The sequence below is a fragment of the Vulpes lagopus genome, chromosome 2 (assembly GCF_018345385.1).
Source record: "Vulpes lagopus strain Blue_001 chromosome 2, ASM1834538v1, whole genome shotgun sequence".
NCBI classification, from domain to species: Eukaryota; Metazoa; Chordata; class Mammalia; order Carnivora; family Canidae; genus Vulpes; species Vulpes lagopus.
In genome coordinates, this window is record NC_054825.1 from 33,495,435 (window position 1) to 33,510,415 (window position 14,981).

Consider the following 14,981-nt stretch of genomic DNA (forward strand, 5'->3'; position numbering starts at 1 on the left):
TAATAATTAAGCTTATGATTTTTCTTTTAAGGAGGAGGAAATAGAAGCCCAAAGAGGTTAAGAGATTTTGTTCAAAACATGGGATGAGGGATCCCTGGGTGGCTCAGCGGTTTGGTGCCTGCCTTTGGCCCAGGGCACGATACTGGAGTCCTGGGATCGAGTCCTGTGTCAGGCTCCCGGCATGGAGCCTGCTTCTCTCTCTGCCTGTGTCTCTGCCTCTCTTTATATCTCTCTCTCTCTGTGTCTATCATGAACAAATAAATAAATGAATCTTAAAAAAAAAAAAACATGGGACGAAACTAGAAGTGGGGTGTGGGTGAGGGTGCTGGTGTTATCAGCTCTCCTGGTGAGGGGTAGGGAAGGCCCTCCTTTGTAAGATTTGCCCATTTCCATGGCATTAATACTCCTACCATGGGGGATGTCAGTCACTGACAATTTGCTCATAAAATCCCTGATAATCTAACAATCTGGTAAGCAGGTAGCTGTGGCCTCCTACACCTGCTGCCCCAGCGTGTGGCCCCTCTGGTCCAAGGTTAGTGCTTCTAGCCATGGGTGGTTAAGCCACATTAGCTATTTTTGTGCTACTTTTAAAAGCAACTGTGAAAGTCTTTCAAAGTTTTTGTTAGTATATACAGCCTAAGAATTTAAGGAATTATGTGTGCTATCCATAATTTTATGATCTAATCTGAATGAATTACATGAATTGTTGGCTGAGCATCCTTCAAGTATGTTTTAAAGAGGCAAAAAAGTAGCTTAGTTCTCTTTTCTGACCTTTCTATCAATAGTGTGAGGTTTTACCCAGACTTTTAAGGTCTCTAGAGAGTATCTATGGATGGGTTAAGGTCAGAGAGGTGAAGCTTCTATCTCAGGATTCAGAAATTCTCCTTTCTCTCTCCCGCCCCCTCTCTCAGTTCACAGGTCTTAATTCCAGTGTGGCTTGATCCTGTTTTTAGTGCCTCCAATTCAATTCACAGATGTGCCTAATTCTCATTTTTAACATCTTAGAAATCATTCAATCGGTGCCTGTCATGTCCCTTTCAGAGCTGGGATTAACTTGTTTATTTATTTATTTTTAAAGATTTTACTTATTTATTCATGAGAGACAGAGAGGCAGACATAGGCAGAGGGAGAAGCAGGCTCCCCGAAGAGAGCCTGATACAGGACTCAATCCCAGGACCCTGGGATCACACCCTGAGCTGAAGGCTGATGGCTCAACCAGCATCACCCAGGCGTCCCAGGAATTTAGCCCTGTGCATGTGTCCTCTTGAGTCCAGAGAGGTCCAGCTGAGGGACTCAGCTCACCCTAAAGGTGAGCTCACCCTTTAGGGTGACAGCTCACCCTAAAGCTTGCCTTTATCCTTTCTCTCTAACTCAGGGAAATGATTGAGAAAAAAGTTTTAAAAAGCTAAAAGGAAAAGTTTTGACACTATATAGGAGCACAAACAATTATGATTAAAATTGCAGATCATTTTAATCTAGAAATAGCATTTAGAAATTCTTGAAGTCCCCATATCCCAAATAATTAGGTCAATAACCTTATTTTACAAATGTGAATGTTAAAACCCAGAGAGGTCAAGGGATGTGCCCAAGGTCAAGGATTTGCCAAGGAATTTGCCCATGGTAGTACTGAGTCAGGGCTCTTGACTCATAGCCTCTTGCTCTCTTCACCAGAGGGCTCCGCCATATTATAGCAGGCCCACTAGGAATGCATTGCTCTGGCTGAGGCTGCTGAAATGTTTGATATGACACTTAAGACTAGTGGTTCTCAGCCAGGGTGGTATACAGCATCTGGTAGGGAGAGGACAATGATGCTGCTGAACATCCTACAATGCCTGGCATAGTTCCCACCACAAAGCATCATCTGGCCCCAAATGTCAATAATGTCAAGTTTGAGAAAATCCTGTGCTAAACACAAAATATGTTTTTAGCGAGTCCCACCTCTTGTAAGTACATAGTATAGGGTGACACCTTTGTAAATAAAAGGGAGGACTATTAATCACCCCAGCACCACAGGTGTACATGAAAGCTGGTCCAGGCAAACTGGGATGTGTGTTCACCTTAATGATGGAGAGTCAGGAAATGGCTCAAGCTCAATTCTCTGGAAACCAATCTCCACCTTGCTAATGCCAATTTGCCTAATGAGCAACTTGGTAAGAAATACTGTAAACTAGATTTACAACAGTTTGCCATCAGTTTTAGGCTACTGGCAGAGCAGGGGTGGGTCCCAGGGCAGGAGTTGAGATGTGAAAGGCAGCAGTGAGGCATATGTGGCAGATCTGTGATAGAACCAAAACCCGGGGGAGAATCCTCCCATGCTTTGGGAATCCATCCCTTGGCAAGTTGGTCATGTGGCAAGTTGACGACTTGGCAAATTAACCATCCAATGAATTGGCTTTTGATATATTCACTTTGTCCAAATTGATTCTGGGGGGAAAACCTGTTTCCCTAGGAAACAGCCTAGGAGAGAATAGGTACTTAGAAGTCAGAGTGTAAATCCCTCTACACTGGCCATGGCAGCTTTAGCCATATCAAATTTGATTAAAGCTCTAAACAGGAGCCTGGTAGGTGGCCTGCCAGGAAACCAAGGACAGGGGCCAATAGTGGAGAATTTGGTGACATACTGAAGCTGAAAAATCGTGGTATCTGTGGATTCAGAAATGAAATGGAACCGTTTTGGTCATTAGTACTATGTCGGGAACAACCCTTAAAAAACATTTAGATTATTTTGGAGCCATTCTGAAAACATGTTATTTGTTAGTATATAGTGCTATTTATTCCTAAAAGGCAGAAACTTATTTTCTCTCTCTCTCTTTTTTTTTTCCTTCCCCTTTGGCATGTCTTTACACTAGAAAAAGGAATCATGTCACCTGTTTGAGGTTACCTGGTCCTATAATCGATGACCCCCAAAGGGGGGTTTCTGGAAACCCCAAAGTAGAGCCCTATGACATGTGAAGATCCTGCAGTCACATCCAAAATTTTCCTTACTCTGTTACCATTCCAAACCCACTAAGCAGAGGCAAATTTGTGACAGTAAAAGGAAACAGGATCTAACCTAGGTTTTGTTTCCTCTTCCCTCTGACCGTTGAGTCACTCTATTAGTCACTATAATTTACATGCCCATTTACTAAATAATGAAGATGAATAAACACTGCCAAAAACACTAAAGACAAACCAAATATGCAAATAAGTGCTATACATACATTATAGGAACTTGGATTTGTAAGGGGGAAGATAGGAAAATGCCAACATAAAGAAATGTTGGAAGCATCAGAACTGTCTTGCAGGGAAGAATCTTGATGCCAAAAGATGACAGATGGTGGAGAAGCCCAACAAGGGAGAGAGATCAACCATGAGAAGAAAGGAAAGTATGTTAGAGGTGGAGTGGGAAAGCTGTTGTGACCCTGGTTCTCTGGCTATATGGGACCTAGCAGAGACCTCTCATTTGCTGTCCATCCACACATGACGTTTCTTAGCCAGACCTGGCCAGCTGTCTGCCCACACCACCCCACCCCACCCGTATCTGGGCAAAACTCTTCACGTCCTCTATCAACTCACTCATTTTATATTGCTATCAGTGGCAAAGTTCTCCATTTAAACATTTTTATCTTTTGTCACTAATTTCCCATGCTTCAAAAGTCTTGACCAAGGTAACTATACTTGAGATCAAATTAAACCCAACATGAATCATAGTCACAAATTTCCAAAGGACATCTGAAATTTGCATGATGGCTGAATAAGAAGTTGGGGAAACGGATGGATCTTTCTCATGTTGACTAAATATTTTTGTGTAGAGTTGGGAAGTCGCTAGTTAACCAACCTCCTTTCAACTGCCAAGATTCCTCTCTCCCACGTTTTATGGGGCACGTGACTCTTACCTCCTGCAATTTACTTTCACAACTGTTCCCATCCCCTAGCTAATAAGAGTTTCAGCCAATACTATTCAAGATTTGAATGTATTCAGTAACTTACGAATCCATTTTCAGCAACATATGTTGGCAATCCGCTAACAAGAGTCCAGTGGTCTGTGGGAGGTGTCCTTGAGGAAGATTAGAAGAAAGAGAATCATTGCCATACAGAGAAATGCGCCATGGCAAAAACAAAATGGCAACTCCTGCTGCTTCAAGCCCAGTACTCACGGTATCACTTTGATCTCTTCTTTTCCATGTAAAATATAATCGATGATTTTATAAAAGATGACTTCCTAAGAGAAAAGAGGTTATGAGAATGATCTTATTTCCCAAAGAAAACACTTTTCATTAGCAAACTTATACTTTAAAGCTCATTTAATTGTACCTTATTTTCTAACCACATTGCTCTGCATAACTACCACCAAATTACTCATGTCCTGATTACAAGCTTGCAATACAACTAGAAATACTATTGGCTGCTTTTCTACATGAACAAATCTGTTGAGCTCAATTTCAAATGTCTAATTTACCCAGACAGCCTTCAAAGGAATCTTGTTTTACTTTTAACTGATTTGTTTCTATTGCCCAGAAATACCTGATAGTGGAACTGTAGTGGAATAAAGCATGTATTTTCTCCACCTCGGTCAATGTGTTCCCTTCCCCACCATACAAGGAACACTTCCTGGCTTCCAGCACTAGCTGATCTGAACAGATGCCTCAGCAATAGGATTCAGTGGGTACTTTGTCAGAGCTGGGAGGGACTTAAGAACTAGTCTCTCTACTTCTTTGGGCTGATGAAGAACTGGAGGCCTGGACACATTCCATCCCAGTACCCTCGCGCTTCCCTGTGTGCTGGGAATACGGTGGTGAGACATCATTCCTGCCTTCTGAAGCTTGCTGTCGAGGGGGAAAGTAAATCTAACTCAATCCTTGCCAAGAGTTTCTAATCTAGCAAGTTTGAAGGAGAGCATGGTGTGCTCAAAAAGCTAGGCCGGTGCTCTGATGTGTCCCTCCCTATTGCAAATTACTGATTCACTAAGCCCAGCTACATAGAAAAGGAAATTGAGAGGTTAAATAATGAGTTTAGGCAAGGACCACCCAGCTGGCTTGGGAAGAGCTGAGACTTGAACCTCAAACTCCTTGTCCAGTGTTCTTTCTATTACTCCGAGGCCCCCCCAGAAACTTACACGACTAGAACCCAGGGCTTCTCGGGCCAGTGCCCTTTCCTTTCTGCTGGTTTTGGCACCTTGTACATCACACATATCACTGGGGAAGGTGTTTGCACTTACTCTGCCATCCGGTGTCTTTGGACCTTTATAAGGCTCTACTTCTCCAAGCTTGATTGGCCATTCATCGTAGAATTCCTGGAAGCAAGTATATTTAAACATTATTAAACAAACTGTTCCATGACCTACTGTATCTTCTATGAGTTTCATGGCTTTGTGTATTTCGTGATTCTGGAATTTTAGAGCTGAAAAAGACCTATAATTCCCAGCAATACTGCTTATGACCTTGTGATAGTGAACAAATCACTTTTTCATCTGTGAAATAGGGATAATAATAGAATTTATACTATAGGGTGATTGTGAAGATTAAATGAACAGTACTTACAGAGCATACACCCTGACACATAGGTTAAAGGACTCAGCTAGTAGCTCTTTTATACATAATTAAACTAAATCTAAGTAGGTTAGGAGGCTTGGCCAAGGTCATGCAGAGTGGCCAACAGTGTAGGCTGCCTTACCCAACATCTATTCTCTCCCCTCTTCCTAACAGACCCTGATTTTATTTGGGTATCAGATGGTCATTTTCTCAGGGAAGATGGGCCTGTGCAGCCTCTGAGTGACCTATACGAGGTACCTGGGATTAGTTTGAGGGCAAGCACACTGGGGTTCAGGGGGAAAGGGGGAGAAGTTTGCTGAGGTGCTTCTGGGGAGGAGTGCCCCCTGATGAAAGGCAATGGAAATGACATTTGCAGAGGGCACCTCCCAGTTTTGTCCCATCTGTGTGCCACGCCTTGAGCTGCAACAGGCATCTTGCTCCCTCAAGCGTGAGAGCTTGCCAACATCCTGCAGGGGGCAGAGACCTTGCCAGGGGGGAATGGGAAGGACCATTGATGACTAGGACCTTGATGACTGTATTGAGCTCTGAATGAACCAGACTTAGAATTGCCCAACCTTGGGACTTCTTGTTAAATGTGACAATAATTGTCTTACTGTTACTTACTGGGTCTGGTGTTCCTTATAGCCTAAAGCACCCTCATCGATACGCTTAACCACCAAGTCCCAGAGCCAGGATCAGAGCCCAGCTCTCCTGACACCTGGTGCTGTGCTTATCCATTTAGAATAGTTACTCTGAAAAAACAACTTCCAGTCACATGGAGAATAAGAAATATAAACAATATAGTATTCATTACTTATGTGGAGCTAGGAGAGCTTCACCTGAATTAATGAAACAAGATGAGAAATGAACTTTACATATTGTGTGTGAATAGTATCCATTTTTTAATGGATCACATTTCATGTGATGGGTGTTGTATAGGATTTGAGGTGAGACAAAATGTACAGAGTGCCGAGGACCTTCTCCTTGGTCATGTCCAGCAGTCCAATGGAGTACCTCTCACAGTTCAGATACGTTCTAACTGTGTAGAGTGCTTTATGAAACTGGCGCTCCACGTCTGTGAGCTCTTCAAACACTTTGTTGGCTGACCACATGAGGATCTGAAAGGAGGAATTAAAAAGAAAACAGAACGAAACATATGGTGAAGAGGTAGAGCATTAGTCAAAGGAAAGTAAGAGGTGCCTCCAATAAAAAGAATATGTATCACTGAACAATGCATTTTTATTCTTGAACATGTACATATCTGACAATTACGCAAATTCTCTGAGTGGGATGATGAGTAGACCTGTACAAGGGTGAGAGTCTATGAAAGTGGTACACCAAAACTGGTCCTCATGTCAAAGGGCAAGTGACCTCACATCAGATGCAGAGACAGTCCCTGGGCAGAGGATCCAGTATTGGTGGCCCTCTGGCTCCTGCTGGCAGTCATGGGGATAAAACCATATGCTTCCTTCCATATATCCTGAGCTGCTCAGAGGTAACCTTATCTAGACAGTTGCATGGGAAGGGGCTTTGGAAGCCCTCTCTCCTCACCCCTCTCCCACCATTATACTGATGAAGATACTGAGCTCCAGAGAGTGGCCCAGACTCAGGTACCCTGGTTACCAATGTTGTTCATTATCCTTCTGGGTCAAAGAGGCAACAGACTTGAAAAGAGGGATTTACTCGTCAAATTAGTAGCTCCAATATGTACCAGGAACTGCTAAGAACTTTATGTGGATGAATTCATAGAATGATCATTTGATAGTCACAACAACCACGTAGGGTAGGTACTATGATTATAGCCATCTCACAGAAGAAACTATGGCTACCCAGGATTAAGATGATGCAAGCCACTTGTACACACAGATGGAGGGACTAGGAGGTGGGCGTGGGAGTCAGGGGCAGACCATGAGAGGACAGCCAGGACTAAAGTCTGAGAATCAGCTCCACATGCCTTAAACGCCCAAGAACGATAGGAAGGGTCTGCACTTGTGGCCTCTGGGACCCTTTGTCAGAACAGGAAAGCATGGAGTGAATAATATCACCTTCCTATTACCTGGCTTCTTCTGGATTCAACACTATACAAGTAGTTGGTATGATGAAGCTTTAGGATTATAGAAACAAAGTTGAGATATTTGGAAAAGACCTATAGGAGGCAGAGAAAAACAAATTAAGTACGATATATTTCTCTCCATTAGCCAACAAATAAATTTCCCCAGCCTCTGACTGGATGCCCAGGGTTAGCATTACCTCCTCATCCTGTTTGGAAAATTCAGACGCATTTACTTTGTTAAGTGCCATAACCACGGCAAGAACCTCCTTGCCCATCACGATCGGAGTTGCCATCAGGTTCTTTGTGACATACCCCGTTTGTTTGTCCATGAAGTCAGAAAAATGGCTGTTCTGAAAGACACATTCACACATTTGCCAAAGCAGCACAGAACCATGGAGTGGAGGTCTAGGAATGGCAAAAGACTGTTCTCTCTAGTCCAAGCCATCCAGACAGATAACCAGGGCCCCAGCACAGCGGTCCCACCCATACCCCCATTCTATGATTGCACAGAATGAACTCACCAGTTACAGGATGAGCATCTCACCCCTGAGCTGTGGTCTATCTAGAAGAGGCTGAGGTTGGGCCAGGAGAAAAGAGGTGATGTCACGGCCAAGAGGAAATCGGGTTACAATGGACAGAAAGTGTGCCAGGAAGGAGCACACAGATGGGATTACAGGTGTAGGCCATGGAGCTCTTCTTTCTAATTATGAAAGCAGAATGTGCACTTGAAACCAGACAACCAGTTCTTGACGGGAATCCAGTGTTAACTGCTTGGTATATCTCCTTTTTCTTCTTTTTTAAAGATTGATTTATGTATTTATTTTAGAGAGACAGTGCAAGTGAGGTGGGGGATGGGGAGAGGCAGAGAGATAGGGAGACAAGCAAACTCCCTGCTGAGCAGGGAGCCGACACAGGGCTTGAACCCAGGACCCTGAGATCATGACCTGAGCCAAAGTCAAGAGTTGGACACTTAACTGACTGAGCCCCTCAGGGACCACATTATGTCTCCTTGTGTGTCTTTCTCTAACTCTTGGACAAATGTTTTTCTTTTTTCTTTTTTCATAAAATTTTCTAAATCACACTATGCTCTCATCACATAACGATATCTTATGGACTTCCCTTGAGACCAGTGCCTATGGGTGTGAATTTGCCTTCTAGATTCTTGCACACTACTGCACAGTGTGGGAGCCCCATGGTCCACTCAACCATTTTCCACTGACTTAGTCTGCTCATAGTTTTCCCCACTGTAAACAATGCTGTACTAATCATTCTTGCTTTCATTTTTATGTGATGGATTCCCTGAAGTGGAAATCTCTTTTGCTGGATCCACAGGTGCAGGCAGTTTTTATTTGCACAGATTATTTTTATAGAAGGTTGGAAATCTTATTTCCACTGGTCATGTGAGAGAGGAACCCTCTCTTGCCAGCACTAGATTCTAATCAGTTTTTAATGTTCTACCAAGATAACATCTTTCATGCATGTTTCTCTCTCTCTCTCTCAGAGAGACAAGTCTAATGCAGTAGATGTGAGAGATGATTCTAATACCCTAATCATGGAAAGGGCAGAGTGACGAGTTTGGCAAGGTTCCTAAATTGAGGAGCTTCAGAGGGTCAAGGACAGCAGTTCTTACTAGCTGTAAGCTAGAGGATCGCCCGCTCTACATGGGTATACATGCAGCCTTCCATGACTTAATATTATCTCATTTTTGAACCTGAGTCTCCTTCACTTGGAACTAAACTTTCAGCCTGACTCTGAGACACACTGGCCAAAGTTAATGCAGTTTTCCTTTCATAGGTTTCATAGGTTATATCATTCTCATTTCCTTGTGTTGATAATGCTTCTCAGAGCAGCACAAACTCTTGGAAGCTGGACTCAGTTCAGCTTCCAAAGTTAAAAATGTAGGAGTCATCTAGTGTGTGACTTCTGGGCCAGAATCTCACCCGGAGAGCAGGGCTCCTTGGCCAATAGAACTCACAGCTCAGCTCAGAGTAGCAGACCTGGGCTATGCCTCACAACCACCTGCAGACAGAGGCCGATTTGCAGACCTCCCAACAGATCCGTGGAATCCTAACCTCCAAAAGAAGAATCTGTCTTCCCCAAGAATGTATACTTTCAGTGGGTGAATCACGTCGTGGAGAATCCATTAGGAATGCTGAGATACTAAGGGAGTCAAATGCAGCCCCTTACCCTAGATTTCTTTTCTACCTTTTCCAGTGTGGACCCACACGTATCAACTATTTACTTAAGAGACCACATCACATAATGTTGACGAAGGCTCTGGAGTCAGGGTTCCCTGGCTGAAACCAGACCCTGGTTTACCAGCTATGTGGTCCTGGGCATTCTACTCAACCTTTGTGGAAATAGGAATGCTGATGTTATGTATTGTCTAGAGTCCCTGACACATAGGATGATATAGTATGGGTAGAGCACTTAGAAAAGTGTCTGACACAAGGTAGGTGTTCAAAAATTACTGGGAAAAGACATCTAGGACTTTATTGGGCCTCCCTGGATGAGAAGTAGTTCTCTTTTGCAATTACCATTTTGCTTCTAGTTCTAGATCTTATAACCAATCCTAACCACTGAAGAAACTAGATGCTCTGAGCTGATATAGGCCTCCAATGCCCAGAAGCACACTTTTGTCTGAGGGGCAGTCTCTGCCTCCTGCTGTCAAGAGCCATGTGTCTTTCTTGATCACCTTATCTGCCATTCTCCCTGCCTCTGGTAACATCTTTCCTCTGAGGCCAGGATATCTCCAGACTTTGTTAGGTTCCTTCTGTTCATCCACTGCTTGCCCAAGCCAGCTCACATTCCATTTTCCTTCTAATCTATTACTCATTATGGATCGTGATCACCTTCATTTATACAGCATTCTTGGCCACTAAATGAATAATCAAAATACCAGATGAGATGCACACACCATGGGATGGTCAGACAGTGTTTCTTTGCAAACACAGTTCACTCTGCAACTTCAAGCTTGATGCTATTTTATCCTACATTCTAGACACAAGGAAATATTCCCTAAGTTCACTTGGCTATTTTGAGAAAATGACATACATTTCAAAACGTAATGCTTGCTTATTGTTGTATCTGAAAGCCCTACCTAAAGCCATCCATCAGATTACAGGATGGGCGAGGTGAGGCTTTCTGGTTCACTAGTTTAAATAATGCCTAGTGAAGTTTGCTTGAGTAATTCCTCTATTTCAGGGATTCACAAACTCTCCTTGACAGTCCTTCGAAGAAGCCACTGAAGGCAACTGGAGAACATTGTGTAGAGCAGCAGACTGGCTGGATCCTCATCCAATCTCAGCATCATCAAATTCTGATTAAGTACCATTATCCCTTGAGACCAGGAGTCAGAAAGAGAGACGGGGAGGAGGAGACAAGACAGGAACAAGAGCTATAGGCACTCTGTTAATTATTGAAAACTTAGTTAGGACTTCTCCCATAGCTTTCTTTTAAACCACAGTCAGAACGAGAACCACCCACAGAGTTAATCAGCAGTTTTCCCAATAGAAAAAGAAATAATTAACCTGAGGAGGATATCTCTCAGTTTCCTGTTATTAAAAGTTTCCCTGTATTTAACGTATTTTAAAAACAGGCAATAATCAGTGACCCTTTTTTGGCCACCTACACCCAGCTCCCAAATGCCCCTTGGCATAAATATAATATCACAGTCATCATTTATTAAGCACCTCCTAGGAGTCGGGCACTTTATGTTCGTTTAATCTGTATATTGATTTACCTCCATGTCTCAGGTGCAGAAATGCAATCTACACACAGTTACCTAGTCTCAGACCTGCATCTGCACTGAAGTCTGTCTGATGCCGAAGCTCTCACCCTGCATCATGTGGCTTCCCTGCTATCACCTTCATGGACCACCAAAGTTAGAGCTATTTGGCTCTATGTCTTTGTCTAGGTGCTAGAACTCTTTCCTTTACATGTGCTCACATTGCCAGCCAGAGAGAAGCCATGTGTGGTCAGTGACATGTGTGGTCAGTCTTCAGGAGACTCAAATTATGGGCCCAAACCCGCCACATCCTGCCTTATTGACCTGGACAAGATTCTCACATACACAGTATGGAAATAAAAGTATGGTCCCTCCTTCATCTTTGCCTGAATCAAATGAGATTAAGAATGTGAAAATGCTCTATAAATTGTCAAATACAATGAGAAGGTAAAGAATTAATAGAAATTTCATTCAACACTGGTTTCCAACCTCTTTCTCTTTGCAGATTTTACCATAGCGATTCGAGTCTGGCAAAACTGCAGGGGTGTGGGGTAGATGGAGGGTGGAAAGAGTGCTGGACACAGAGTGAGGATACCCCATTTAGTCCAGCCCTTCTCACTCACTGACCATACCATGGACTCTAGGACAGATGCAGCCCCTGTGACCTCAGCTCCTTATCTTCCCAAGGAGTCAGCTCCAGGGTCAGCTCAAGGCTTCTGGAACCCCTGCCCCCATGGTTGCTCTGAAATCCAATTTTTCCTCCTGCATCTACTCACCCAACACACCAGTGGTCTGCAATACTGACTGCATTTTAGAAGAAGTATTTTTAAAACCTTGGGGAGCTTTTTAAAACTACTCTTGTCTGCATCCCAACCCCTGAGGGTCTAGTGTATTGGTCTATTGAGTCTTAGACAGTAATTTTTAAACGCTCCTGATTCAATTTTAATGTGCATTCAGAGTTGCAAAGCACCACTCTTCCTTCCATAAGAAAAGGTGCTTAGAAGCAGTAGACATGGAAAGCAAATGAGGCCCTTGTCTCTCCTCTAAGCTGAGGAGGGTGCCTGTTTTCAACTTCTAGTTCTCTGTCCAACCCATAACAGTCAAGAAGGAGTCCTCGGAAAAAAAGACAAGCCGAAAACATGGCGCCCTGCCCACCTTTATTTGCCACCACGTTCATGCAGTGACGCTCACCATGGACAGCAACACACCAAGGCCACCAGATTTTTCAAGCAGCTCTCTGCTATCATTCTCTTCTCAACGTGCAGAACTGAGCCCACTGATAAAGCATTACAACAGAAATCATTTTAACCCTCTCTTTAAACAAAAATTTTTTTTTCAGAAAGAAAACTTCCATGTCACTTTCTTAAGTTTGAAGTCCTATTAATTTGGGAGATGGTCTCACTTGAAGACTGGCAAGAAGCATACTCCTGTGAGAAAATCTTAGGGTGTGTACGCATAGGCTCCTCATTGGTGTCCAGACGGTTTTGCCTATACGGTACAAATCAGTCTAGTCATGAAGCCACAGCAGTTAGCCTTAGAAGCTCCCTTAAACTAGCTTGAACTCCCTGAAGGCAGGGATCAGAAAGGACTGAGGTCGCTGTGGCGTCAAATAGCAACCCTTGCACCCAAGGGTTGTGCTGGGCTTATTTGCGCAGTGTTGCTAATGTTTGATGACTTTTGTGCCTTCTGGATCCGTGCGGCCTTCCTCCTGTAATCAGCTTCAGAAGGCATGTAGGGGATTAGCCTCTTGCCTCCAGCTGCCAATAAACCTTGGCATGGAAAGTGGCAAGCATTTCAGGGACCCATCCCCACCAATGCCGTTCCATCAGAAGCGATTGCTCCCTTCGGTTAACAGCAAGTCATAGTAACGGGACATGCAGGTAGAAAGAAAGCTAGCAGGAGAAACCCCGGACTGGTGCCTGTGGTTATTGATGAACGGAGAAATTATGAGTGATTTACATTTCCTCCCTCTCATTTATTTTATAATTTGTTCTTAATGAATAAGCATCACGGTGGTGAGAAGAGTGGGGTTTTCTGTTGCTTTTAAAAGCTCCTAACAACGCCTTGTGTGTGTGCAGCATGCTGTTGGTCCCAGGAGCACAGTATGTGATTGGAGCGGATTCTTGACAGAGCTCACTTATGGGGGGTTGGGATGGTCAATGGCACTCATCACCCAAATTTACGTTTTTCACAATCCAAATGTGAACATCTGAACTGTCAGATGCTATTATTTGTTCTTTCTGCAAATTTGGCCTGTAAGTGAAAGACTCCTTTTATGAGCCAGTCTGTCTCAGAGAACCGAGTGACCTCTGAGGGCTGTGAGTGAGAGGTGTGGGGAGTGGCTCCCAAGTCTCAGCATCGGGCACCTTGCTGATCCCACCGGGCCTCTTTGCCATGCTATTCAGAAGGGAAGTTCTTGGAGCAGGAAAGAGATGCAAAGGAGCAGGTGTGGAATGCACCAGGCCCAGGTAAGTTTGCCTGATAAAATGCCAAACCTTACACAGAACACACACTAAAAACTTACTCAATGTTTATCTTAAATCCTCCTTGGACTGAGCATCTTATATTTTTACTTGCTAAACCTGGCAAGCCTTGGCCTAGGGGATCCTGTCCTCGCTGTTCCTACTCCTCAAGTTATAACCAATTCCACGAGGATGGCCCCTGGCTCCCAGCTCTCTTTCCCACTGGTTCTTCCACTACCCTGCCCGGACGTCCGGTCAGCCACCTACCTTTTGCACATCTGGGACATTAACAGCTTTCTTCGTGTGAGCAACCCAACCCACTATCCCAATGTCCAAAGGAAACACAGCTTCTCTGTCGGGGAGCACCAGGCTATCCTCAAAGCTGGAGGTGGGGGTGATGTCCAGCAGCCTGGAGGCCACCTCGGGCGTGCCATTGCGGGCCCGGCAGGTGAACAGGCTGCAGCGGTCGGCTTGCAGGAGCTGTGCCAGCTTCTGCAGGGCCCGGTGCACCGCGGGCTCGGCGCTGCCTGCTTCCTCCTGCAGGGCCAGCAGCAGCTCGGTGCACACCGCCCACTCCTCGGTAGGCTGCGGCGTCCCACTGGGCCCTGGGGTCTCCCCCAGCCTCCTGGCGAAGTACTCCTTGGCAAACTGAGGGTGCTCCTCCAGGTACTTCTCCACGGCCTCTTGGTTGATCTCACCCATGGTGGGCTTTGCTTCGCTACTTTTGTTCAGAAAGGGAGACCCTCAGAGCACTACCTGGGACGGAGTGCCAAGAAGGAATCACATTCTGGTCAAAGTCACTGAGAAAACCCTAAATAGCACCTCACGGGATCCCTGAAGATGGAGCAGAATGGTTGCTTAGCAGAGCTTTCAAAAAAAACCTGCCGATGACTCTTGGGCTGTGACAGAAGGTCTGGCTTACAGTAGGATTCAGGAAGCACAGGATTAAAGAGTTCTTCAGGACATGAAATCCCTAAGCATTATTAGCTCATAAGTCCTCAGAGAATCCTCAGAACATCTTAGATCAGCCAGGCAAGTGGCAAGTGGAGGTGACTATTCCAGAAAAATCACTGAACATGGGCTGCCGTCCACAGCAAGAAGAACCATCCATGTATCCGTTAATGAGATGACATTAGCATCAACTGACATTTTGACTCATTTTTTTCATGTTTCTATATGAAGTGAAACTATTAGACCTTGGAGGTGTCTGCTTATTTATATGGCAACTT

The 14,981-nt window shown here is 44.3% G+C and overlaps 1 protein-coding gene across 2 annotated transcripts in view; it reads right to left on the minus strand.

Moving 5' to 3' along the window:
• Nucleotides 1–14,454, minus strand: part of PDE6C (phosphodiesterase 6C) — a 49,342-nt gene extending 34,888 nt beyond the window's left edge. The window contains exons 1-7 of one of the 2 annotated variants that reach the window (XM_041743850.1): nucleotides 14,020–14,454; nucleotides 7,761–7,913; nucleotides 7,567–7,656; nucleotides 6,488–6,628; nucleotides 5,198–5,272; nucleotides 4,137–4,201; nucleotides 3,970–4,036 (exon numbers count right to left, since the gene is read on the minus strand). In XM_041743850.1, coding sequence (XP_041599784.1) covers nucleotides 3,970–4,036; nucleotides 4,137–4,201; nucleotides 5,198–5,272; nucleotides 6,488–6,628; nucleotides 7,567–7,656; nucleotides 7,761–7,913; nucleotides 14,020–14,454 — 1,026 coding nt within the window. Of the gene's footprint in view, nucleotides 1–3,969; nucleotides 4,037–4,136; nucleotides 4,202–5,197; nucleotides 5,273–6,487; nucleotides 6,629–7,566; nucleotides 7,657–7,760; nucleotides 7,914–14,019 lie in introns of those variants that run through there. The other variant, XM_041743849.1, reaches the window with a different exon arrangement.
• Nucleotides 14,455–14,981: the final 527 nt, after the last annotated feature.